Raw genomic sequence first — 25,915 nt, forward strand, 5'->3', positions numbered from 1 at the left:
CCAGACAGACTCTGTCTTATCCATTCCATCAGTTCTTATTTCTTTGCAGTCTACCTCATCGTTGATATACAATGCTACTCCACCACCTTTTGCATTTATTTCTGTCTTTCCTAAACGGCACATACCCTTCAATACCTGTAGTCCAGTCATGACTACTATTCCACCATGTTTCTGTTATCCCTATAATATCTGGTTTCACTTCCTGCACCAGTAGCTCTAGTTCCTCCATTTTGTTACCTAGGCTCCTCACATTAGTGTACAAACATTTTAATTTTTGCTGTTTGTCCTCGCTTACATTCTTTACCCGATTAGGCACAGACATTCTACTGCCAGTATCACCTATTAGACTGATATGTACACTACCCTTCCTCCTTATGTCCATTCTCCTACCCACGGCTGTATCCTTTCTTACTTTGTTTTCTTCCCTCTCAATGTTAAAATCCGGCGTGGAGATTACCTGGACATCTCCCAACCATCTCCCCCAGATTCCTAGTTTAAAGCTCTCTTGATCAGTTGTGCCATTCTCCATCCTAGAAGTCTATTTCCCTCCTTACTCAGGTGAAGTCCATCCCGAGAGAACAGTCCTCTGTCTATGAATGCTTCCCAGTGACCATACATCCCAAAACCCTCATTATAGCAGGGTGGAACAGGAAACTCTGCAGAATGCTGTACATCTGAGCGTCTGTGTGGGTGCCCTTCTTGAAACATGGGTGACCCCAAACTTGTATAGATCATAAAACATCCATGAATTTTGATAGCACAAACACACTCACAAGACAGAACGATTAATTGGATACTTCTGCCACCTTCAGAAGTTTTTCTTTCATAGGGGACAATCTAGACTTTGGTTTTCTTTTCCTTGCTTTCTTTTTTCCAAGGGAGCAGGGAAGCTTTTTGTTTTATATATGAATGTACGGTTATGGTTAGAAAAGTGACTATGTAAAAATAGCATTTTCTTGATTTAAAAGATCTGTTCCTTGTATATATCCAGAATCTCATCAGCTGACAACACAAAGATTGTAGCACTTTTCATTCCTGAAAGCACTGCAGAGCAACAGCTATGGAAAGGGAGCTGGATCCTATTGTAGAGCATACATCATCAACAGTATTCTTAATAAGTTCCAACTACACACATTCATGATGCCTAGGGGAGTAAGAACACATTCTGACTTTCTGATCCCAGATGGAGTTTTCAGGGGTAGCAGACAGAAAAACCTTATTTTTACTTGAAACTGAACAATTTTTTAATTGAGTCATTGAAATACAGTAAACCCTATGATGCTGTTTTTTCCAGAGGATCACTTTTCAGACTATAACTGCCCTTTAAATTGATCATATCTTTTCATCTCTCCTGAATTTCTTCTTTTGTCCTTGATGTAGGAGAAAATTTTCTATTATTCTGCTTACATCTTTTGCATACCCAATAAACATTTCCCACAAATGGATTTACCATAAAAAGCAGCAGATCTTTCTGCTGAAGAGCTTCCAAACAATTTTTTTCTTCCCAGAATTTGAAAATTTTAGAGTATATGTATTCTCTCTCTCTCTCTTTTTATATATATATATCAATATATATATATATGGGCTGTCTATTAATCGCAGTTAACTTAACTCATGCGATTAACTCAAAAAATTAACTGTGATTAAAAAATGAATCTCGATTAATTGCACTGTTAAAAAATAGAATGCCAATTGAAATTTATTAAATATTTCTGGATGTTTTTCTACATTTTCAAATGTATTGATTTCTGTTACAACACAGAATAAAAAGTGTCCAGTGCTCACTTTATATTATTTTTATTACAAATATTTGCTCTGTAAAAATGATAAAAGAAATGTTATTTTTCAATTCACCTCATACAAGTACTGTAGTGCAAACTCCTTATCATGACAGTTGAACTTACAAATGTAGAATTATGTACAAAAAAAACTGCATTCAAAAATAAAACAATGTAAAACTTTAGAGCTTACAAGTCCACCCAATCCTACTTCAGCCAATCGCTCACACAAACATGTTTGGTTACATTTGAAGGAGATAATGCTGGCCACTTCTTGTTTACAATGTCACCTGAAAGTGAGAACAGGCGTTCTCATGGCACTTTTGGAATTGGCTTCGCAAGATATTTACGTGCCAGATACACTAAAGATTCATATGTCCCTTCATGCTTCTACCACCATTCCAGAGGACATGTATCCATCCTTATGACAGGTTCTGGTCGACAACGATCCAAAGCAAAGAGGATTGACGCATGTTCATTTTCATCATCTGAGTCTGATGCCACCAGCAGAAGATGGATTTTCTTTTTTGGTGGTTTGGGTTCTATAGTTTCCACATCAGAGTGTTGCTCTTTTAAGACTTCTGAAAGCATGCTTCACACCTCATCCCTCTCTGATTTTGGAAGGCACTTCAGATTCTTAACACTTGGGTCAAGTGTTGTAGTTGTTTTTAGAAATCTCACATTGATACCTTCTTTGCATTTTGTCAAATCTGCAGTGAAAGTGTTCTTAAAATGAGCATATGCTGGGTCATCATCCGAGACTGCTATAACATAAAATATATGCAGAATGCGGGAAAACACAGAGCAGGAGACATACAATTCTCCCCCAAGGAGTTCAGTCACAAATTTAGTTAACGCACTGTTTTTTTAACGAGCATCATCAGCACGGAAGTATGTCCTCCAGAATGGTGATTGAAGCATAAAGGGGCATACGAATGTTTAGCATATCTAGCACTTAAATACCTTGCAACGCCAGCTACAATAGTGCCATGCGAATGCCTGTTCTCACTTTCAGGTGACATTGTAAATAAGAAGCAGGCAGCAGTATCTCCTGTAAACATAAACAAACTTGTTTGTCTTTTAGCAATTGGCTGAACAAGAAGTAGGACTGAACAGACTTGTACGCGCTAAAATTTTACATTGTTTTGTTTTTGAATGCAGTTATATAACAAAAAAACTACATTTGTAAGTTTAACTGCTATGATAGAGATTGCACTACAGTACTTGTATTAGGTGAATTGAAATATACTATTTCTTTTGTTTTTTACAGTGCAAATATTTGTAATAAAAAATAAATATAAAATGAGCATTGTACACTTTGTATTCTGTGTTGTCATTGAAATCAGTATATTTGAAAATGTAGAAAACATCAAAAAAAATTTAAATAAATGGTATTCTATTATTGTTTAACAGTGCAATTAATTGTGTGATTAATTGTGATTAATTTTTAATCGCTTGAAAGCCCTAATATATACACATACACATACTTTTAATATATGTTTAAAGTATTTTAATGTTCCTAGCTCATATATACTAAGAATTCTTCTTCATACATGCTAAGAAAAGCATCTTTTGAAATTTCAGATTTATGATTGAAAGAAAATATACTTTCTTCTCTTAAAATGATGTGATTGAATGTCATATTAATATTTGACATAAAAATGAAAAACCTCAACATCTTTTTGATTTAATGGGATTGGTCCAATGACATGAAGAAACCTGCAAAATGTGTATTTTCATTTGAAAATAAGATTATTTTTGAGTAAAAATATGTCCATTGTCATTCTAAAGCACTCTTATTTTCAAGTAAGAACCTCCACAATGTCAAATTGTATTACAAAGATTATCAAAAGATTGTAGGTGAAATCCTGGCTACATTGAAGTCAGTTTTTCCATTGACTTCAGTAGAACCAGGATTTCAGCCATGATATTTAAAGTGAACATTTTAATTAATATTTTAAGTAAAGCTCAGTTTTTTAATCACAAAATGGCCCACAAAAAATTCTCAATGTTTCCTGTAACTTCATACAACTATATTTCTGATTTTCCTTGTGGAAGCAGAAGTATTCATGTTAATAGTTACCAGGTCGTGCCTCAAACCTGTATAATATTTGTGAGCGCAGGTATCAGCATTAAAGGTTTTACATTTGCAGACGTCTTTAAGACATGACAGCCAGCCAGGGCTACACAATTGAAGTAGCTAAAAAAAGTAAACCACGCCATCTTTTGGAGAGCCAACATCTGAAATACAAATTAGTTTAAGTACTCTAAATTCCTAAGTCGGTGGTTTTCGTTAAAATGTAGACCACATGTATAGTTGAAGATAGGATAGCAGAATCTCATAGATCTGAAGAATGTTTCAGCTTCCTTAAAAGCTTACTTAAGTTGAAGAGACTAGTAAATAACTTATTGTAGGTTACTAGTTAAATCAGTCATGTAGGGCCAGACATAGGCCAGAAGCACTTTTAGTCGGGAACAAAGATGAAAACAACAACATCTCTTTCCTATATACTTTCAGGCCCAAATTCTGCCTTCATGCTCTTGTGTTTAACCCTATTAGAAGGCAGTGAGATTTGTATACATATATCTGAGGTCATAATATACCTCATAAGTGACCTAAAAAGGAAAAAAAGTTGGGTTTGTTCCTTTGTCAGGTTTCAGAGTAACAGCCGTGTTAGTCTGTATTTGCAAAAATAAAAGAAGTACTTGTGGCACCTTAGAGACACACAAATTTATTTGAGCATAAGCTTTCGTGAGCTACAGCTCACTTCATCAGATGCATCCTGTGGAAAATACAGAAGATGTTCTTATACATACAAACCATGAAAAAATGGGTGTTTACCACTACAAAAGGTTTTCTCTCCCCCCACCCCACTCTCCTGCTGGTAATAGCTTATCTAAAGTGATCACTCTCCTTACAATGTGTATGATAATCAAGTTGGGCCATTTCCAACACTCCTAATTCCTATTTAAATCTTTAAAAACAACCAAAAATTCTTACTCTAAACTCCACATGGAGTGTCAGTAATGAATACTAGTTAAGTTATTCTAAGACAGAGAATAGAGATAATTTTCCATTTATTCAGCTGCTCGTTGCAGAAATATGTAGTGGACATTTACAGATCATGCAAGAGTAAGTGAAAAATCCCATTGATGGAACCATGGAAGATTTACCTGGAAAGGGCATTCCATCTACATCTTCCCAGATATGAGCTGTGACAGCAACAAGGGAATTCAGATAGGTTAAAAGTAGCCTGACAGGGAAAGGTGTACAAACTGCCATTTTATTCCCAGCAACGCTCAGAATTTATTATAATTCTCAAACCAAGTTCTTCCAAACTCTGGAAAAGGAAGAATGTAACTTATTTACACTGTCTGATGAAACTTGATAATAACAAAAAGACAATACATAGAATACATTTATAGTCACTTGGATTGGTGGCTGCTGTGCCTCATTTATTTTAAATTTCTACGTGTCGGTTTCATATTTCTCCCAGTCCATATTCAGTCTATGGGAAAAGAAAGAGCATTGTAATGTAAACATCTTTGTTCTGGAAAAGTATTTTGCACAATAAGGGCTAATTTAGATTCCTTTTTGCTTTGAGTATAATGTCTTCTCTGAAGTTAGTTTTTTATATGTTATGTGTTGAATTGTTGCTTTAAAAAATAAGGAACAAATCAAATTTTTAGCATTGTTTGATGAAAATTCCACTCCACACAGTCAGAGGCCTTCTCAGTACACAGACTTAAGAGGCTCTTTTTTGCTGGTGATTCATTTGTTCCTCAGTTATATTATTTGACTGCCATGATAAAGTGTCTGTGATCTGAATGTACAACTTTAGGCACTGATTCCACATTAGCATTCGTTAATACTTACTCAAACCTTAAACCTGTAGTTTTCTTTAAAATGTTATAATCTTGGTTAGACAAGGAGAAAAGTCTATAAAATTGACATCTCGTTAAATCCTAAGGACAGATTGTAGCTGAATTGAATTGTATCAGCTATAAATGTGCACTAAAAGTCATTGTACCCAGTTAACTAAATGAATAATTTATGTGATAACATGTTGTGTGCACATACATGGACATATATATTTATTTATTTATTAATTTTTGAAAAAAGTTTGCACATGCTCAGTAGAGACTTGCTAGAGCCTCACAGCTTAATTCCCTGAAGATTCTGTCCACACTGAGCATGCTCCAGCCTGGGGCTGAGCAGAACTTTTCCCTACTGTTGCAGAGAGGACAAAAGCCAAACCTGGGGAAGAGATGAGAAAAGTAGATTGGGACAAGAAGCCTGGGGTGGGTAAGATTGGGCCTAAAGGCTGGTGGAGAAGTGGGAGACTGGGACTAGGAGGAGACAGATCAGATTGGGACTGAGAGTGAAACAAGGGAGCAGGAAGACTGGAAGCCAGTGAATGGGAGGAGAGACTGGGACTAGCTTATTGAGGAGACTGGGAAAAGGAGCTCTTTTTTTGTTTTTGTTTTTTAGGGGGACATTGAAATTGGATAAAGAGCCCAGGGAAGCAGATTGGGACTGGAAGCCAGTGGGGAGGGGAAAGGTGAGCATGGGGGTTATTGGATGCCAGGGGGAAGAGATATATCAGATGAGAAGCCAGGAGGGAGAACTGGAGCTTGATGAGATGGGGACTATGACTGGCTGGGCAAGGAGACTGGGATTCAGATGAGATGCCTGAAGAGTGAAGACTGGTCCTGGTTAAGTGAGGAGAATGGGACTGGGATAAAAAGACTTGGGTGAGGAAGATATATGGGTTGGACAGGTTGGAGGGGAAGGGGCAGAAAGAAGCACATTTGGGGAAACCAGAGAAGAATATATGCCCGCTAGAGAACACTTCCCTTCAAAACCTGGAATTGAACCCAAGATTTTGGAGTCTCACCATGTGCTGTCAGCACATATTCTGTGAAATTCTCTGGCAAAGTGTCTTATCTCCCTCTAATGCTGGTCCACATAGAGGATGATAACCTACTGCTGCTTTCAGTAACTGTTACCTCAAATGGCAGAGATCTGTATGATGAATTGAAAGATTCCAACCCTGCTAATGACCTACATGAATGTCTTTATGAGTGTGAAGGATGTGATGGAATTTTTGATTTTTCAGTTTTCTTTTTTTAAAATCTAGGAAAGTACACAAAAAAACTACTCTAAAAGAACATTATTATGGTTGCAAAGTCAAGCATTCCAAAGTTAGGAAATGCGAAAATTAACATTCCTTGTGTAACCTTAATTTGGTCCTCTTGTGCATATCATTGTCATAGAATCTTTAATTACATGATAACATGTTATTTTTTTCCAGAGGACCACTGCTTCCTTCAGTGCATGGGATGGACCTGCTCTGGAGATGAATCATGGTTGTATAGTGAAGGAAGCTGTTCTCCTTAGGATTCTTCCTATTGCAGAATTTGGAAGGTGTTTGGTGAATGAGGCAGGGGATTATCGATAAAGAAAAAAATAGTCTTGTGGTTAAAGCAGTTAAACACTGCCCTGGGGAATTGGATTCCATCCCTGTCTCTGCCACTGAGTTCTATGTGATGCTAAGCAAATCACTTAAACCAGCCTATTTGCAATGATTATTAAAGTGTGACTGTCATTTTGTGGAGCCCTGACTTGAGACCTTGAGGTTTGATCTGCAAAAGTGCAGTGCACTTACAGCTGCAACTGAAGTCAATTGGAGCTGTGTCTTATATGTTCAAACTGCTATATAATACTGTGTAGTCTGAAAAATCAGATCCTAGGCATCTCCAATTGGGCCCCCAAAATTAATTGACACTTTTGACCTTCTTCATCTCTCTGTCTCTCCATTTCCCATTTGTAAATTGGGGATAATTCTCCTTTTCACAGAGATGATGTGAAAATAAATTATTGCACTCAGAGATGATCGTGATAAGTAAGGCTGTGATTTTGTCACAGAAGTCACGGATTCCGTGACTTCTTCAGCAGCCAGTGCAGCTGACTCCAGGGCCACCCGAGCAGCTGGTGCAGCCCCAGGACCAGCTGCACCAGCCGCTGCTGGGGCAGTCTTGGGCCACCACGATCTCCTCTTCCCCAGCAGCAGTTTTGAGTGTTCAGGGCTGGGGTGCAGAAGTGGGTGAGGGCTCTGGGCGGCGCTTTCCTCGGGGGGACTGCCCGGAAGAGGCAAAATCCCTTGGCTCCTAGGGGGAGGCAGGCACCGCCTCCACAGTTCCATTGGCCACAGTTCCCAGCCAATGGGAGCTACATAGCTGGTGCTCGGGGTGGAGGCAGGGTGCAGAGCTGCCTGGCCATGCCTCCACCTAGGAGCTGAGGGAGGGAAATGTTGCTGCATGGAGCAAGGTAGGGAGCCTACCAGCCCCGCCAACTGCCCCAGGATGTGCGCCACTACCCCTCCCAGCACCCACAGTGCCCCCTGACCCCCCCCCTCCCCCGCAAGCTTTAGTCAGGGATATATAGTACAAGTCATGGACAGGTCACGGGCCGTGAATTTTTGTTTACAGCCCATGAACTGTCCATAACTTTTACTAAAAATACTCGTGACTAAAACGTAGCTTTAGTGATAAGCACCATAGAAAACCCCTGAGGAAATGAATAATTTTGTCTTCAGAGCGGGGAGTAAATAAGTCATGGGCCACACATTGAATGAGGAGAACAAAATATTGAGTAGTTCCTCACTAAGTGAGCACTATCCATCATGTGCACTGAATGAGGCAGGGGTTCCAAGGAAAAAATAGTATATAATCATTTATTAAAGGCTAATTCATAATGCCTATGTACAAGGATGCGAAACTAAAGTTGCACAGGCAACCTTAATTCTGGCATTTCCTAACTTTTGAGTGTTTGACCTTGCATCTTAATAATATTCTTTTAGCATAGTTTTGAGTGTGTACACATGTATGCAACGTAAAACAAATTTATATACAGGCATAGTTGTACTTTTAAGGATAAAATATTAAGAATTTTATAACACTTTAAAAAAGTGAAAAGGCGTTTATCAGCAAACTCTTATAGGGGAGATTATGCTACCAATAAAATGTCCTCCTGATGCTATTGTACTATTGATGTCCTAAATCACCCACAGTGAGATTTTGTACTATGGAATTAAGATGGTGTTAGCTTGGTTTATTTATCTGCTTAAATGCTATTGACTCTTGGGTATATATGTTTAGTGTAAAACTGTTTTGTTCAGTGTGTAGCATTTGCTCTCTTCCTGTTAATCATAGAATCATAGAATATCAGGGTTGGAAGGGACCCCAGAAGGTCATCTAGTCCAACCCCCTGCTCGAAGCAGGACCAATTCCCAGTTAAATCATCCCAGCCAGGGCTTTGTCAAGCCTGACCTTAAAAACCTCTAAGGAAGGAGATTCTACCACCTCCCTAGGTAACGCATTCCAGTGTTTCACCACCCTCATAGTGAAAAAGTTTTTCCTAATATCCAATCTAAACCTCCCCCACTGCAACTTGAGACCATTACTCCTCGTTCTGTCATCTGCTACCATTGAGAACAGTCTAGAGCCATCCTCTTTGGAACCCCCTTTCAGGTAGTTGAAAGCAGCTATCAAATCCCCCCTCATTCTTCTCTTCTGCAGACTAAACAATCCCAGCTCCCTCAGCCTCTCCTCATAAGTCATGTGTTCCAGACCCCTAATCATTTTTGTTGCCCTTCACTGGACTCTCTCCAATTTATCCACATCGTTCTTGTAGTGTGGGGCCCAAAACTGGACACAGTACTCCAGATGAGGCCTCACCAATGTCGAATAGAAGGGAACGATCACGTCCCTCGATCTGCTCGCTATGCCCCTACTTATACATCCCAAAATGCCATTGGCCTTCTTGGCAACAAGGGCACACTGCTGACTCATATCCAGCTTCTCATCCACTGTCACCCCTAGGTCCTTTTCCGCAGAACTGCTGCCTAGCCATTCGGCCCATAGTCTGTAGCAGTGCATTGGATTCTTCCGTCCTAAAAAGGATCTATACCTGAGTGCACAGGGGTTCTTCTTCGAGGTGTTTCCCTGTGGGTGCTCCACTTTAGGGTGAATCTGCATCCCTTCACCTGCAATCAGAGAATTTCAGTAGCAGTGCCTGTTTGGGTCGCACATGAGCTGTCCCTGTCTCGCGCCACTTCTGCCGATTACATAGCACTATGCAACCAATGCCCCTCCTCGGTCCATTCTCTATCACCCTGGGCTTGAAATGGAGCAATTGGCAGTGCCTCCGAGTTTATCGTTAGATTAAGAATTAGTCTAGATTAGTGGTTTTAGAACCGAGTTTATTTAGTAAAAAATTTTTAGTTATCCTTTCTCTTCCCCATTTTTCCTCAAAAAAACAAACAAACCCAAACCTTTTTTCTTAGATAATTTAAATATCATTATACCCATTAAATGATCATATATTATATCCTTTAGCATAGCGTAGATACCCTTCTTCATGGGAGAAACCCTATTTTAAGGGTCATGCCCAGCTCCCAAGTTTTAAGCACTGCCTCACTTACTGGTCATCAATCCTGATGTCTGACAGACACTCGCAGTGTGTCCGCCATCTCAGCAAGACACACATACCACAAAAGTGCTCCCATTGCCATAATCTGAATTATAATCCGAGCCACGAAAGCAAGGGATCTTCAGTTAAAACTCCTCCTCATAGAGAAGTCTCTGCATCCATCATCTGATCCGGGATCACAGACCTCTCCTGGGCAATAGTCTCCACCAGCAGCATCTGACATGCATTCTCCACCACCCTCACAGAGAAAAGAGCACTCCTCCAAAACTGTGGCCAAGAAGTGGGTTACAACCTCCCCTTCCTAGGAATCTACCAAAAAGAGGCAATCCCTGGCCCATCAGACACTATCAGTACCAACTGCACTGAGGCCAACTACGTCTGAGACATCAGGACCTTCCAGTATCGCAGGTATCATGCAAGCCAACAACCCTAAGCGGGCAGGCTCGGACAGAAACAACAAAGGGAAACTTACCATCCCTTCCTTGGTACAGTCAGAGCTACTCAACATGCAGCACCGAGTAGCTCAGGAGCACTGCAGTATATGGCACCACCTTCTGCTTCCATAGCACGTAGCTCACACTCCTCGGCACCGACAACCATGGTAATTGTATCGGTACTGCTAACAGCACCCTTCTCAATACCGATGCTCTCGGCATCACAGCAATTTCTCTGGCACAAAGATGCTCAGTACCATATCAGCTTACACCACCGTCCACGTCAGCTCCTTCTTCCTCCAGTGAGGAGGAGGAGGAGGAGGAAAGGGAAATCTACACTTCACACCACTCCTCGTCCATCCAGACAACTATCAGACCAGGTCCTCCAGAACAATCTGAACACCATGCCAGACCCAAAGCTCATGGGTGGTACAGATATTCCTGGATTCCTCCACCAATGCCATTCCCACCACAGTGGCCCTACTGGGACCCATGGGTGGCATACCATCAGCACTACTCTAAGCCTCCTAGTACACACAGAGAGAGGTCAAGGCATTCCCCATCACCCTCAATGCTGAACTCTCTGAATCCCTGGAAGAGCTACCTGAGGGACTGGAAGAGGTCACCCCAGCTGCCAATTTTTACTTCCCCTCTCCGGATGAAGCTTTCATGCCCCCACCACTCACAGGTGATAACTTTAAACAGTTCCAAGAGCTGTTTAAGAGGATTGTGGACTCTCTAAAGATACCACTGAAAGAAGTTGCAGAGTCACAACATAAGCTGTTGGACATCCTCCAGACCAGGGGTGGGCAAACATTTTGGCCCGAGGGCCATATCTGGGTGGGGACATTGCATGCAGGGGCAGGACAGGGGTGCAGGGAGGGGTGCGGAGTTCAGGAAGGGGCTCAGGGCAAGGGGTTGGGGCAGAGGAGGGAGCAGGGTGTGTGAAGGGGGCTCAGGAAAGGGGGTTGGGGTGCGGCAGGGATGCAGGGAGGGGTGTGGAGTGCCGGAGGGGGCTCAGGGCAGAGGGTTGGGGTGCAGGAGGGGTTCGGGGGGCGGCAGGAGACTCAGGGCAAGGAGTTGGGGTGCGGGATGTGGCAGGGGGCTCAGGGCAAGGAGTTGGAGTGCGGGGTGCAGGAGGGGTTCAGGCTCTGGCCCGGTGCCACTTACTTGGCGCTGCTCCAGGGTGGCAGTGGCGCGCACCGGAGCCAGGGCAGGGGGGAGGCAGAGGGCTCTGCTCGCTGCTCTTGCTGCACCTCCAGGTACCTCCCCAAAGCTCCCATTGGCCGCGGTTCCCCGTTCCCCGCCAATGGGAGCTGCAGGATGGGGTGTGGGGCCTGCAGGCGAGGGCAGCACACAGAGCCCTCTGCCCCCCCCCCCCCACAGACTGCAGGGATGTGGTGCCGGCCGCTTGTGGGAGTGGCGTGGGGCCCGTGGCACCCTGGGGATGGCAATCCCACGGGCTGGATCCAAAGCCCTGAGGGGCCAGATCCGGCCCACAGGCTGTAGTTTGCCCACCCCTGCTCCAGACAGTGACTCCATCCAAGATTGCCCTCCTGATAAATGAGGTGCTCATGGATCTGGCCAAGACACTCTGCTTGGACTCACAATCTTATCATCCATCACAACTGCAAATTGGAAGCCCCTTCCTTCCACTGAGGGGCACTGCTCTACAGTCACCTAAGGTGGAGCACCCCACAGGGACACTCCTCGAAAAAGAGATGGTTACTCATACTGTGCAGTAATTGAGGTTCTTTGAGATGGTTATCCCTGTTGGTGCTCTACTATTCTCCCTCCTCCCCTCTACTTCAGAGTTTCATGCTAGGGACTCTGGAGCAGAGAAGGACCCGAGATGGGGTTCGTCGCACAATTCTATGTAACCGCCAGAAGCGAGGTGAAACGGGCCTAGCACATGTGCGACCCAGCCAGGCACTGCTGCTGAAATTCTCCAATCGCAGATTCACGTAAAGTGAACCTCAGTTACTGCACAAGGTAAGTATGCTTCTCTTTTAAGACTATGGAATTGGTGGAGGTGTGGAGCAATATTTTTAACAGATAGGGACTTCTCCCACTGAATTATGAGGAAGGAGCACAAGCAGAGTGTGCTTGGTAGCCCAGGTAGGCGGAAAAGGAACTGAAGGAACCACTAGGAGGTCCAGTGTTTTCACATAAATTTCAGAAATACTTATTTTAACGTGATACTGTGGCTGAAAAAGTGGTTCTGCATTGAGACAGCTACTCTGGACATTACAGGCAGCAACACAGAGCTGTGGAGCTGAGTCAGAGTAGTGCCTGCTGCTTCTTAAGAGAGAGGCTGATCCAGTACAAAGCTAGGTTTTGAACCCTCAGAGGAATGTAGAAGTAATGTTCCAATGGCTCTCTCCCCTACGCTGCTAGCTCTTGCTCTGAAGTAGAATTCTTCTCTTACCCTCTTTCCTCTCCTTCTGTTTTTCTTCATTCTTTCTGATTTCTTCTTTCTTTTTCTCTTCTTTCTTCTGACAAGACTGGAGAGGACTAAGGAAAAGAGAAAGTCAGAGCTAGAGCATGGAAGCAATGGGAACATCCTCCAAGATGAAGGAAGTATTATAGGGCAAAATTCTGTTCCTAGTTATAGTGAAGTAACTCTCGATTCCAGCAGAGTTGCTCTGGATTTTCACCACTGTAAATGAGTCCATAATTTGGTTTATGGACTGTAAGGATTATATTGTAAAGTGGATGAAGAGGAAACGTGCTGCAGTTAGTTTTGCACACCCCTTTTGGGACGAGTGGGCTCCAAAATGAAGTTAAGTGTTTGTACTATACAGCTATGCTGAACTGTTTGTTAATGATCCATCCATATATCTGCTATTTTTTAGTTTATGAAGTACATTTCATACTTCTTCCACAAACAGGTGTGCTCATTCCACGCCCTCCTCCCCCAGCATTAATCCACGGCATTCGTTAAATCATTTGCCTAAAGCCTGATACGTGTAGCCAAGGCAAATATCCGTATTATAGTCTCCATTCTGGAGTCATTCAAGGCATGCTTATGTGGTTTTTATGGAGCCAAACTTATATGAGAGGTTTAATTATTTTTTTCTTCTAGCAAATTTCCCAGAAAAAATTAAATAATCAAACCCCTAACTAATTTTCCTAAGAACAGTGTTTATATTCCCTGTCTGAAGAAAAAGCTGTTAATACTGGCAAAGTATTTTGGCACAGTATCATACTAGATAGACTTCCTAACGAGACTATTTACTAAACAGAATATTTGGCATGTTATATTCTAATCTTTGACTAGAAAGATTATGGTAAGTGAAAATCTCTTGTAAAGTGTATGAATAAATTAATAAGAATATGAATTTGTTATACAGCATTTAAAATTATGTCACTGTTATAATCCTTTGTGACAGGGTAATCAGTAATAAAACAGTGCAGTGAGTACCAATTAAGGAATATCAAATCAATGGGTATGCTGCTCATGCTGATTTAAACAGGAGCTGATTGGAATAAATGGATTTAATATATACTTATTTGCAGACTGTAGCTGTTCTAGCACATCTACAGAAACTAGCTTATGAACAAGCCAAGGATGTTACATACTTATATCTCTAATGGAAGACTAATGGGAAACATTAAATTAAAAAAAGTCTGAGTTGTGATCTGTGGTGAAACATACAGTGGTAAATGTGAATTTTCAGCCAGCATTAACAATTCTTTGCAGGACAATTTATAAGGGAAATGTATCTGCCACTTGTTAAGTAGTACCTGTTTATACTGCACAATCTGTGAGTGCAATATATGCTTGATTTTTATTTTATTTTTTTGTAATAATACTGGAAAATCTTTGGAATTTTACACCTCTGCTTGTATTTTTCCACATTCCATTCAGAGCCATGAAAATTCCCTTTACCCCCTCACGCCATCAAACTTTTTAACATACTTTACACCTAAGCCCTGCATCAGTCTGCCACCCTGCTGGTTGAGGAGGCCTGGACACATCTCCCTCCTGACCCTGTCAACATAACATCCGGATAGGTTTGTTTGTTTGTTTGTTTTACTGCCTCTTTTCCCTTTCATCATATGATACTGCAGCTAACCTTTTGGCTCCTGGTTATTGACATTAGCCAAACTGCTCATGAGAGTGCTTTATCATACCAGAATACCACAAAGAAACAGGCAAGGGAGACCTTATAAATATATATGTGCCAGTGGCTGACACTAGGTAGATTGTCCCAAATCCCACCAAGGAGCCTCTTGGTAGGCAGAGGAAAGCAGTTAGAGATCCTGTGGTCCCTTTACCCTTGCATTTAATATTTCATTGTATGATCCTCTCCTTAGTTTTGGTGCCATTCAGGCAGGCAATGCTGCATGGTCAGCTCATTTAATAAAAACATGCTTTTCCCAGTTTTTTGGATTTTTTTCCATTTCATTTTTGTTATTTTCCATTCTATAACTGTTTATTATTTTATTATTCTACTTATTAAGCTGTTTGTTAATAACGTGCTATATCTTCATGTGTGTAAATACTTTAAATATATCAGTAGCACAAATGTACTGCATATAATCTTCAAACAAATATTAGTGCTCACAGTTTATATCGACAAGACTTGATTCTTCTCTCATGCATATCAGAGAGTAATCAAAGAGCAACCCCATTAAACTCAGTGGAGTTACACTGGTGTAGATGAGGGGAGAATTGGGCCCACATTGAAATGCAGCTATATCTTTTTTCTTTTTAGTTGTGGTTTATATGAAAAGATATTTACTTTGTAGTTACTGTCATAAATGTCCTGTTATTACTATTTACATCTTGTCCTGTCAACTTTTAACCTTCTCATTAGCAAAAATAAGTTATGCTTTGAGCATCTTACGTTTTCTTCCTCAAAGACTAGGAAGTTGGAATGTTCTCCCCTCCTTCCAACTCCACTTCCAAATTTCCAGATGTCAAGTTAGCAAAAGGTTAAGTGGCATAGAATACAACTAACTTAGTGGCTTCTTCTCTTTCTAGATATCATTACTTATGGTTGGATTCTTGCTAATCTTGGATATTCAATGTTATTTATTTTTATACATCTAAAACCTGAGTTTAACATCAGCCTTCTATCTACATGAAATGGTTTTGGTAATTTCAACTCCATCACTACTAGATTACTATCCTCCACACAAAATCCCACTTACAGAATTTAGCTCACTGTTTTGCATAATTAGCTGTGTGTGCTCAGATGAATAACTGAGTTGAGCTAAAGAAGAGGCAAATTATTCCTCCTTAAAATGCTCTTAATCCAGATCAGAATTAAGATATCGTATTTGTGCTGGTTGTATTGTCTGAGCAATACATGACCTGAAAACCAAAGACTTGATCTTCCAGCCTGGTCAGTGTTTTAAAGTTCATCAACTAAGTAACTGATCTAAGATGCATTAAAATCATATTTCTTTGCTAGTTTTGATATTTGTTCTACATAAAAGTCAAAATATGACTAAAGCAGTCAGAAGGAAGAAAAAAAGAAAAACCCAGTCTTTGAAAGGTAGCATCTGTTTATTCTGTAGCCTTGTTTTTAAATGCTGAGTGTTTCATAGAGTCATGACTACATTGCTGAAAAATAATATTTTGCATTTTAGAAGCTATGAAATACATTTCTGTTGTGTGCTGTAAGGTCTCTCTCATGTCAGCTGCACCTGCTCTATTTGCATGTGAATTCTGAACAATTCTTGTCCTATGTGACACTTCTGAAATGTCTGTCTGTTCTTTTTTTTTTTTTTTTCCTTTTTAATTCTCAAGCTCACTATTTGGATAAGATAGTTAAAGGTACTGTATATTCGCTCTTTGTTAACCTGCCTATGACTACATGTTTATTGATATATTTATTTTTATAGTGACCACTGCACTAGATTTGGCAAAAGCAACTTTTTCTCATGTGTATTCCATGAACTATAAATTTGGTTCACATTACTTTTAATACATACCTCAGACTTAAAATACTAAGTCTTTTGTGTCACACATGAACATTTTACTAATTGTTACATAAGTTTTTATATGTACTGTACAAATACATTACTTTTTTCCAAAACCAAAAACTGAAGATAACAGTACATTTGCTGTTTGTTTTATTAATCCTGCTAGTTGGGCACTTAGTTGTGAAGCATTAAATATTTAAGAAAAGAAGCAAACTGACACTCTTGTCACAGAGTAAGAAATCGTCAATTCTAATGCATATGTTGATTAAATAGAGAGAGCGCAACCTCGTTAATATACAGATTCTGTTGCCTCCCTTTCTCTAAATGTTTGAAAAACTATGTGAAATCCTATTTTATGTTTTGTATGAGAAGCTGTAAAAAGCCTTACAAGGTTTGCAATGGAATGGATCAGAGATACAAAAGTCACGGGCAGAATAAGGTCCAACATAAAACAGCAAAGGTTCTCATATCTTCAGTTACTGTAAAAGTTAGGTGAAAAACATACTTCTGAAAAGAAAATCCCTATCCCTCTTTCCCCAAATTACCTTTTTTCTATTCCTTTTTTGTGCTTTTTTCATTAGAATATGGCAATATTCATGACAATATCCAGGCTTTCATACAATAAGTCTTGAGTGCACTCAGGTGACTTCTGTAACACTTTGTCAGTAGGGAATTAAATCTCTGTCTTCTATAAACAAAGCAGAATAAATGTATTCAGAAGCAAAATTAGCCTTCTGCATATACAGTTAATAAATACAGTTGGCAACTGCAGCCTGAAAAGAAAAAGGGCAGCAAGACTAATCTCAGCCTGGCATGATGACATGATATCCATAAGTATAACTCCATCATACCTTGTTATGAGAGGCTGTTATGATTCCATTCCTTCTGTACCTACAAATTTTACAAAAGACATAATGCCCCATAGAATTTTTTTATTTTGCGTTACATAGGTGGAGAAGGGAGTCAGTAAATTAATAATTCCATAGAAGACAAATTAATATAATTATCTTGAACAGATTGTTCCAAGAGTGACTAAACATTAACCAAAACCAGGCAGTTTTCTAGTTTACGTATAGGTATATAATGCAAAACCAGTAAAAATAAAAAAATGCTGTGGCAAGTTTTATTTATTTTTATGCTGTGTATAGTTACAAATAACTGTTGTGTCCAAAAAAATCTGATTTGTAGCCACCACTACTACTTAGGATATTTAATACCATTTCTGTACTTGCTTCTGTCAATGTCTTATCACTATCATAGATAAGGAACTAGAATCTACATATTTATAAAGTGTCATCATCCTCATACAGATCATGTTGGCTGCATGCCAGATTTCATCAGTAGGAAGTGACAGATATTGTTTTTATGTAATGTTAGACTGAAAACAATTACAGATTTTGGATATATTAAATTATTTTAATTGTTTCCCAAATTTTCCCTCCTTGGCCATAAAAGCAGACAAGATAGGATATAAAGGTAACAGCACAAAAGCCTTAGGGAGATTGTCACAAAGAATCACTCTCCGCTATCTGTCTTGAAGCACGTCACTACCGTGTTTTTGTTCAGTCTATCAATGTTTTATTGTGGTCCTTATGGTATTTCATTTTGTCCGTCCTAAGTAATCAAATACGCACAGCTATTACATTTAGTTGGAAATCCTGTCAGTCCTGTCCCATCCGTATGCAGCCTGAATCCTAATGTTTGTTAGAATAGATGCTAAGCTGCTTTACTATTTCCTGGGCTTTGCTTATTCTGTGAAAAGGAATGTACTTTTGGCATAAAGTATAGTCATTAAAACTAGCCTATACTTTGTGTGATTATTTAATGTACTGTAATTTCACATGAATATACGGCAACTCTGAGACCAGAGAAAATTAATGTTCTCTTTTACTGTGTGCATAGAATCATACTCACTTTCATACTTCAGGATCTGGACGGATTTATTTAAAGTAACGAGGAGCTTAACAAAATCTGTACCAGCAAGTGACCAATATTGTACAAAGCAAATATTAATCTATACATAAGCACAGAAGTGGTATCACTCTACATGACTGTGTTTTGCTCTGTGCGCTCCTCTCTTGCTACTTGTCAAAGAAAATAAAAACTTAATTTTGTCTGGCCTGCAGGTATTTTAGAGGATTGTTGCATATATTTCCTGCCTGCACAGGTAAGTGGTGTCTCAAGTGTCAAGCCAATCAAAGATGCCACTTTGTTAAGAATTAGATTTCCCGAGGTAATGTTGCTGTTCCTCTCCATGTGCAATTACAGTATTTGTGCTGTTATAAAGGCCTGTTCCCAGTAAGTGTCCCCTGTTTGTATTTTTTTAGACTGAAAATAATTGCAATATTTAAATCACTCGTGGTTTCCTTCTTTGTCTCTTTTGACAGAGGGCTGCCCTGGTCTGTGCAATAGCAATGGAAGATGTACATTGGACCAAAATGGTTGGCATTGTGTTTGCCAGCCAGGGTGGAGAGGAGCAGGATGTGATGTAGCCATGGAAACTCTGTGCACTGATAGCAAGGACAATGAAGGAGGTAAGATATACAGAGTTAAATTTTAACACTGGCGAAAATATATTGAGAAGCAATTTTGCAATCAAGTGAAAAAATACTGCTGTGAGAAGCATACATATATTTTACTAGCTTGATGAGATTCATGTAAAAATAGATGGAACTACAACATTTACTGCCTTCATTTGGGATGCCAGAGTTGGTTACAAAGGTGTATTTAGAAATCCATTAGTGACACATTAGATTTCAGATAACGTTATTTTATGCAAGGACAAACAGTAGGGTCTTAATTCCACAAGCATTAGAAACATATTGTACACAAATACAGAACAGTTCTAAAATCCTTACTAAGACAACATTTTCATTGACTTCATTAGGAATATCACTGAGTGAAAGGACTGTGTAAAGACTTTGCATTTGGGACCATATCGTTGGAAACACAGGATGTGTGCCCAGTATAAGAATATCTCATTTATCCATAACCTGTGAAGGCAGGTAATGAACAGCACACTCCCAGAACCATTCTTTTACTTGCTATCCTGTGGTCTGTCACTTATCCAACAAACTGAATATTTCTTTTTAGATAACAAGGCCCCAATCCACAATGACATGCGTGCAGGACCACTGGCTTCAGGGATCTGCCTGCGTACATCTCACTGCAGGGTTGGGGCCTAAAAGAGATATAAAAGGTAGATATAACTTATCAACCTGTCTTCAGAATCATATCTACCATGTGAAGGAAATAATATAGTAAAATATTGGATTGAACTTCACATTACTCCTGTTGCTTCTCTCCCCCGGCATCTCAGAACTCTGCAGGGGAGAGCCCTCTACCCCAACCCCTATCCCCACCTCCCCACACACCCTACCACACCATACACCCCCTGCCTCTTTGTGAGCCTGGGGAAATGAAACTGCTGGGAGGGGCAACCCAAAAGCTCAACCAGAAGGAGCAGAGGCAAGCAGCTGCAATAAGGACCTTTGGACACCGATTATGTCATCAGTGCCCAATTTCAGTTTTTGCTCTGGACATTCCTTCCCTGCGTTGACTGGCTGTTTGCTCCAGTTCCCTTCCTCATAGTCTCTTTGCTTCTGTCTAGCATGGTGCGGCCCTGATCTCAGTTATACACATAATAAAGAATAGTAGTAATAACAACATTTATCATTGAGATCATACATGAGGAAAACATTATTGTCAAAACATCTTTGCTCAGTTTATTTTCTATTTTTCAGATTGTATGTTAAGATAAATGTTTATTTCCAACACTTTTATATTGTTTATTTTGTATTTTGAGTTAACTTTTCATATGTTTCACAGTTTAGGTCCTGAGGTGACCCATTAGGCTCTAGTGACCAGTTGGTTCAGTTGGACAGTGAGCCAAAATTGGACCAAGCTCTCCGCCCTGTGTAGGCTGGCACAGTGCCACTGAAATCAATGTAGACTTCAGTGGAGAATGTAGGTTTAGCGTACATCTACACTGCAAAAAAAAAAAATACCCATAGCAGCAAGTCTGAGACGCAAGTCAACTGACTCAGATTTTGCTACAGGGCTAAAAATAGTAGTGTAGACGTTCTCACTTGGGGCTGTAGCTCAAGTTCTGAGACCCAGCCCTGTCACCATGTTTCAGAGACTGGGCTCCAGCCCAAGGAGGAACAAGTACATTGCTATTTTTAGTCCTTTAGCATGAGTCTGAGTCAGGTTACACAGGTTTCAGACTCGCTGCTCTGGGTTTCTTTTTGCAGTGTGGTTATACCCTTAGGCTACATCTACAGTTAAAACAGTGCCCCTGTAGCACTTCCGTGTAACCACTCACTACAGCAACAGGAGGTTGTTCTCTCATCATTGTAGTTCGTCCCCCTGCCCAAGAGGTGGTAGTTAGGTACATGGAAGATTTTTCACACCCATGAACGATGTAGCTGGGTCAACTTAACTTTTTAGTGTAGACCTGGCTTAGACTATAGCAACTGACAAGTGCTGCTCAGGGAATCATGTTCAGACAAACAAGGTGAAGGAAGAGGAGAGATGAAAAATTGTGAACATGAAAGAATATGTAGAAAAGAAGGAAAAATAGAAAAATAGATGGACTAGAACAAGAACAACTTGGAGGGAGAAAGTAGGTGATGTTAAGGAAGAAGGGAGAGAAGGTAGAAGTCCAAAGAGAGAAGAAAACAGATTGGGTAAGTGTGAGTGAAAACAGAATGAGGTAAGATATCAGAAACTAAAGGAGAGACTCAGTAGCAAATAGCATACCAGGGAGAGAAAACTAATGGGAAATGAAAAAACAAAATAAAGAGATCAAGGAAAAAAGGAGATATTTTTCAGACACAAGAAAAGAGGAAAGAAGAGAGAATAAGTAGTAGGATCAGAAAAAAAACATGAACCCAGAAACTGATGAAGCAAAGAGAAAACAGAATGAAAGAAAACACAGAAAAATATTCATACAAAGAAATAAGAAAAATGAATGATAAAGCAAAAGAAAAGGTCTAAGACTTTTAGGATGGTGAAGCGTTTTATTTTATTTCCTATATTTTTTTTATTTTCATGATTAACATTTCACAGCTCCATCTGGAAAGAGGGTTGGCAAAATGTTGTTGTGGTGGGGGTTGAGTCACATTGTGTGATAATATTACTCTTGGGTGTGTTGTTCCATTAGTGGACTGTTTGTGGGGCTGTTTGTTTGTTTAATTTGTTTTTTAATCTATATACCACAGCAAAAGGTTTTTTATTAATTTCAAACCTTGATTGGGCCCAGTGGAAAAGATTCAAAATAATTTAAATAAATAAATAACCCAGCTCAAAGGGTACTGAAAGAGAAACAAGGAAAAGTAAGCACCTGTTTGTTAGAAGTCAGCCTAGAGAGAGGTGTGTTGCTTCTCTGGTCGCCAAGAGTTTTTGCAATCAAGCAGCTAATCTCCCAATAAGCCATCCAGATTCCAGACCACATTAGGTAGTAGCAAAAAGACATTTCTTAGCTGTATTTGTTTATTTTAGGAGATATAATATTCTGAGCACATTGGCTGAATTTATATCAGTGACTAGTCTGGACACTGTGGTTTATGTTCTGTTAGATTCAGTAGTTAAATAATTATTGTTGTCTTGGTTGCTAGCTAAATTAGATACTATGCTTAATGTTACTTTAAATACTGCATGGTGTTGCTTTGATTCCTCGCTGTTACTGGGATTGATTTTGTAACCTCTTAGAGCATAAAACTCCCATTGACTTCAGTTATAGAATTGGATTATTTTTAAACACATTTCTTTCTAAGCATTGTTGCCATATTTCTGGAGTGAATATTATATATCTGCCTTTTGCTGTAGGGTTCCATGCTACACTATGGATTGCGCCCTGTCTTGTAAAGGAAGGATGACTTTTTTCTTAAACTTCCTGGGTTTAGGGTGGATACCGATGTCTGAGATTTAGCTCACATTTTAACAATCCATATTGGAGTGTGGATGCACACAGTGAGCATAGGCTGAATTCTGCTTTTAATGTACTTGTAAGGAGGGGAGGGCCTCCATTTGAATTCAGTGGGAACAAGTATGTGCACCCAAAGACAGAGGATGCTTGTACTTCCTCACTTAGAAAAATTGCTCCTGTATTACACTATATAAAAATGACCCATATTTTATCATTATCATATCTGTAGAATTTCCATTTAAGTCAATTGTGGTTTCCTATAAAAATCATCAGCTAGTTATGGCTCAGAGTAAAGTAAAATGTACATGTAAGGATCTCACTTATCTTCTGAAATGAAAGTGAAGTCTTTTTGCTCAGGTGCAATCAGTTTATCCTGAAACACAACTCCATATACACAGTATAAGGAGCAATGAGGGACTGAAACTGCACAGTAATGCGGGAGGTGTTTACAATGGTCATAACTGCTGCGGTGAGCTGAACAGACTCCATGCTTGCCGTGCTATGGCATCTGCTCAGGCAATCCAAGGAAAAGGGCGCGAAATGATTGTCTACCGTTGCTTTCACGGAGGGGGGGAGGGTTGACTGACGACATTTACCCATAACCACTCGCGACAAATTTTTGGCCCATCAGGCATTGGGAGCTCAGCCCAGAATTCCAATGGGCAGCGGGGACTGCGGGAACTGTGGGATAGCTACCCACAGTGCACCGCTCAGAGTTTTTTTGTTTGTTTGTTTTGGGGGGAGGGATAGCTCAGCGGTTTGAGCATTGGTCTGCTAAACCCAGGGTTGTGAGTTCAATCCTTGAGGGGGCCATTTAGGGATCTGGGGCAAAAATTGGGGATTGGTCCTGCTTTGAGCATGGGGTTGGACTAGGTGACCTCCCGAGGTCCCTTCGAACCCTGATATTCTATGAGTCTATGAAATATCTATTAGGAGTCTGTAGATCTTGGGAAGCTCCTCAAAAGAAAAAGTTTCTTGGGCAAGGAGCCTACAGAGCTTATTTCTGCAGTAGAAAATATGCAGGCTTTATCAGCTCTACAGGTTCTCCAAGCCATTTAAAAACTCAGCAGGCACTCAGTCCCAGCAGCAACCGTCTGTGGAGTTTTATAGCGCTGATTTATACAGTAACAGCCTGGTTTGCCTCTCATTAAAGTCAATGGGAAAACTCTCACTGATTAAATAGGAGACTTGGATTGGGTCCTATTCTGAGCTATATGTGACCTTGAAAACAGTCAGAAAAAGCTGGAACTTCCACTAATCACGAAAGTTGACTTATAGTGAAATAAATAAATCTATGCAAAAAAATACATATCCTACACCTTGACTCCATAGTATATAGAATTTCAAAAGGAATGTCAGTTATGGGGGTTAAGTGATGTTACCATCCTTCCTTGGCCTGCTTTGTAGAATTTAATTCTAAAATGCACCTTTGAGAAATATTACCCATCAACCTCCTACTTAATTCATGTTTCTTTTAAAAACAGGGCTTATAATTTTGCCAGTTTGTGGATCTCTTATCTATATCCTATTTTGAATTTACTTCCCAAATGTACCAATTTTCCAGAGGGGGCAGGAAAATGGCACAAAACACACCCTAGTGGAGTTCTGACCCCTCCCTTTCAGTGCCTTTTTATTAATCTCTAGAGATAGCAGTTCTTAAAACAAGACCATATCCTATTGCAGTTCTGTGCATGTTTCAGCTAAGAAAAAAGTACAGCTAGTCAAGATTTTTATTACAAGATTTTAAACTTTCTGAATGGATGAACATTTTCTCTACACAAATATATACATACCTGCTATACATAAAAGAACAACTTATATCTAGACTCAAAAATACAAAATAGTCTCCTTAAGTTGGTAATGATTATTGAATGGGCTGGAACATCTTTGATTTTCCTTGTATTTTTTTCTTTTAACTCTGAGAAATATAGCAGCTAAGTCAAGTCTAATAATTTTAGGCTAAACTAAAATACATCAATGATTTTGTTGAGCTATTCCACCAAGGCTATTTTACTTTTTGACACAGAGGGCAATAGACAGACAACTTAGTGTCACTAGACAGCACTAGCTATATAAGTATAGAGAAAGAATGAAAAATGTTCTCTTAAGTTATAGAGAGCCAGATTCATAACCATCCGTCACTCGCTTGGGCAAGTTGCTGATAAACTCCACAGAAAAATAACAAACAGTGTGTACCTGTATCTTGGCTGGTGAAAATGAGATTCTTTCTCTGATTGATGTTAGCAGAGAGGCTTGTAAAAATGCATTTCCAGCTGATTAGTTCAGAAGATGTCAATCTCATGCAGTTTTATGACCTGCAGACTACACAGCAGATGTACATTTGCTTTTTATAAACTAACAAAGATGAATGACTAAATTTGTGCATTTCTCTTTGGCAACTGTACCAAATATTGCCTGAGGGAGAACACAGAAGTGTAAAAATCAAAACAAAGCCTTTAACCGTGACTGTACTGGGTTTTAATACTGACCCACGTTAGTCTAGCCAAAACCAATATGGTATCAGAATATTTTGGTTATGAAAGCTTTCATATTTTAATGGAATCAGTCTGAAGAAAATCCTCCCAGGTATTATCAGTAATGCTTCTTCTTAATTCAATGTATGCTCTGAGTCATCACTCCTTTACCACTCCTGAAGTGCCCATTGATGTTGGTTGACTGAAGTAGGAGTTTTATGTGACCAAGAAATGGATCATCAGGCCCTTAATACTGTGCCAGCACACTAACTCTGTTCCATGTAGTATAGAAATTCATAAGCAAAATGCAGCATAAGCTACATTTGGAAGAAAACTTTATTTATATCATTTTAGCACATAATGCATTAATATAACCATGGTTTATTTGCGTGTGTGGTTTTAGTTTTAATAATAAAGCCAGCTGCTTTGTAAATGGAACTATCATAGGCTTCCTCAAGCTGCTGTATCAGTATATTTTTTGTTCTTTTGCAAAAATACAGTCCTCTTTCCTTATCTAAATTGAATGATGACACGCTTGAGCTATTTCAGCTTTGCTCCTCTTTTGGGGAAAACAATTATCAGCTCTACGATACTGTATTACATTACCTAGAAAACTTTCTGTAGCTGATGTTTCCAGACTTGTTTTACTTGCAGCTAATTAAACAGTAATCTATGTGAGTTTGATTTTAATCCCCCCCCCATATTAGATTTCTAGAGACGACAGGTTTAATCTGTATCGTATGTGAATATGCTGCACCTATACATAAAAAAAAAATCCACGTGTACATAAAGCATGTTTGTGTTAGCTAACATTCAGCACCAGCTGCTCATGAATTAAAATATAAAATGTTTAGCATAGATTTTTCTCT

At 39.7% G+C, this 25,915-nt stretch overlaps 1 protein-coding gene across 38 annotated transcripts in view; it reads left to right on the forward strand.

Moving 5' to 3' along the window:
• The window catches only part of TENM3 (teneurin transmembrane protein 3), a 2,220,601-nt gene that overhangs the window by 2,116,906 nt on the left and 77,780 nt on the right, over positions 1–25,915 (forward strand). For 23 of the 38 annotated variants that reach the window (XM_075127819.1, XM_075127816.1, XM_075127814.1 and 20 more), the window contains 3 exons: positions 16,468–16,494; positions 18,099–18,119; positions 19,031–19,177. In XM_075127819.1, the coding sequence (XP_074983920.1) occupies positions 16,468–16,494; positions 18,099–18,119; positions 19,031–19,177 (195 nt within the window). The remainder of the gene's footprint in view (positions 1–16,467; positions 16,495–18,098; positions 18,120–19,030; positions 19,178–25,915) is intronic. The other 15 variants (XM_075127831.1, XM_075127832.1, XM_075127833.1 and 12 more) reach the window with 3 other exon arrangements.

The sequence above is a fragment of the Caretta caretta genome, chromosome 4 (assembly GCF_965140235.1).
Source record: "Caretta caretta isolate rCarCar2 chromosome 4, rCarCar1.hap1, whole genome shotgun sequence".
Taxonomy (NCBI): Eukaryota; Metazoa; Chordata; order Testudines; family Cheloniidae; genus Caretta; species Caretta caretta.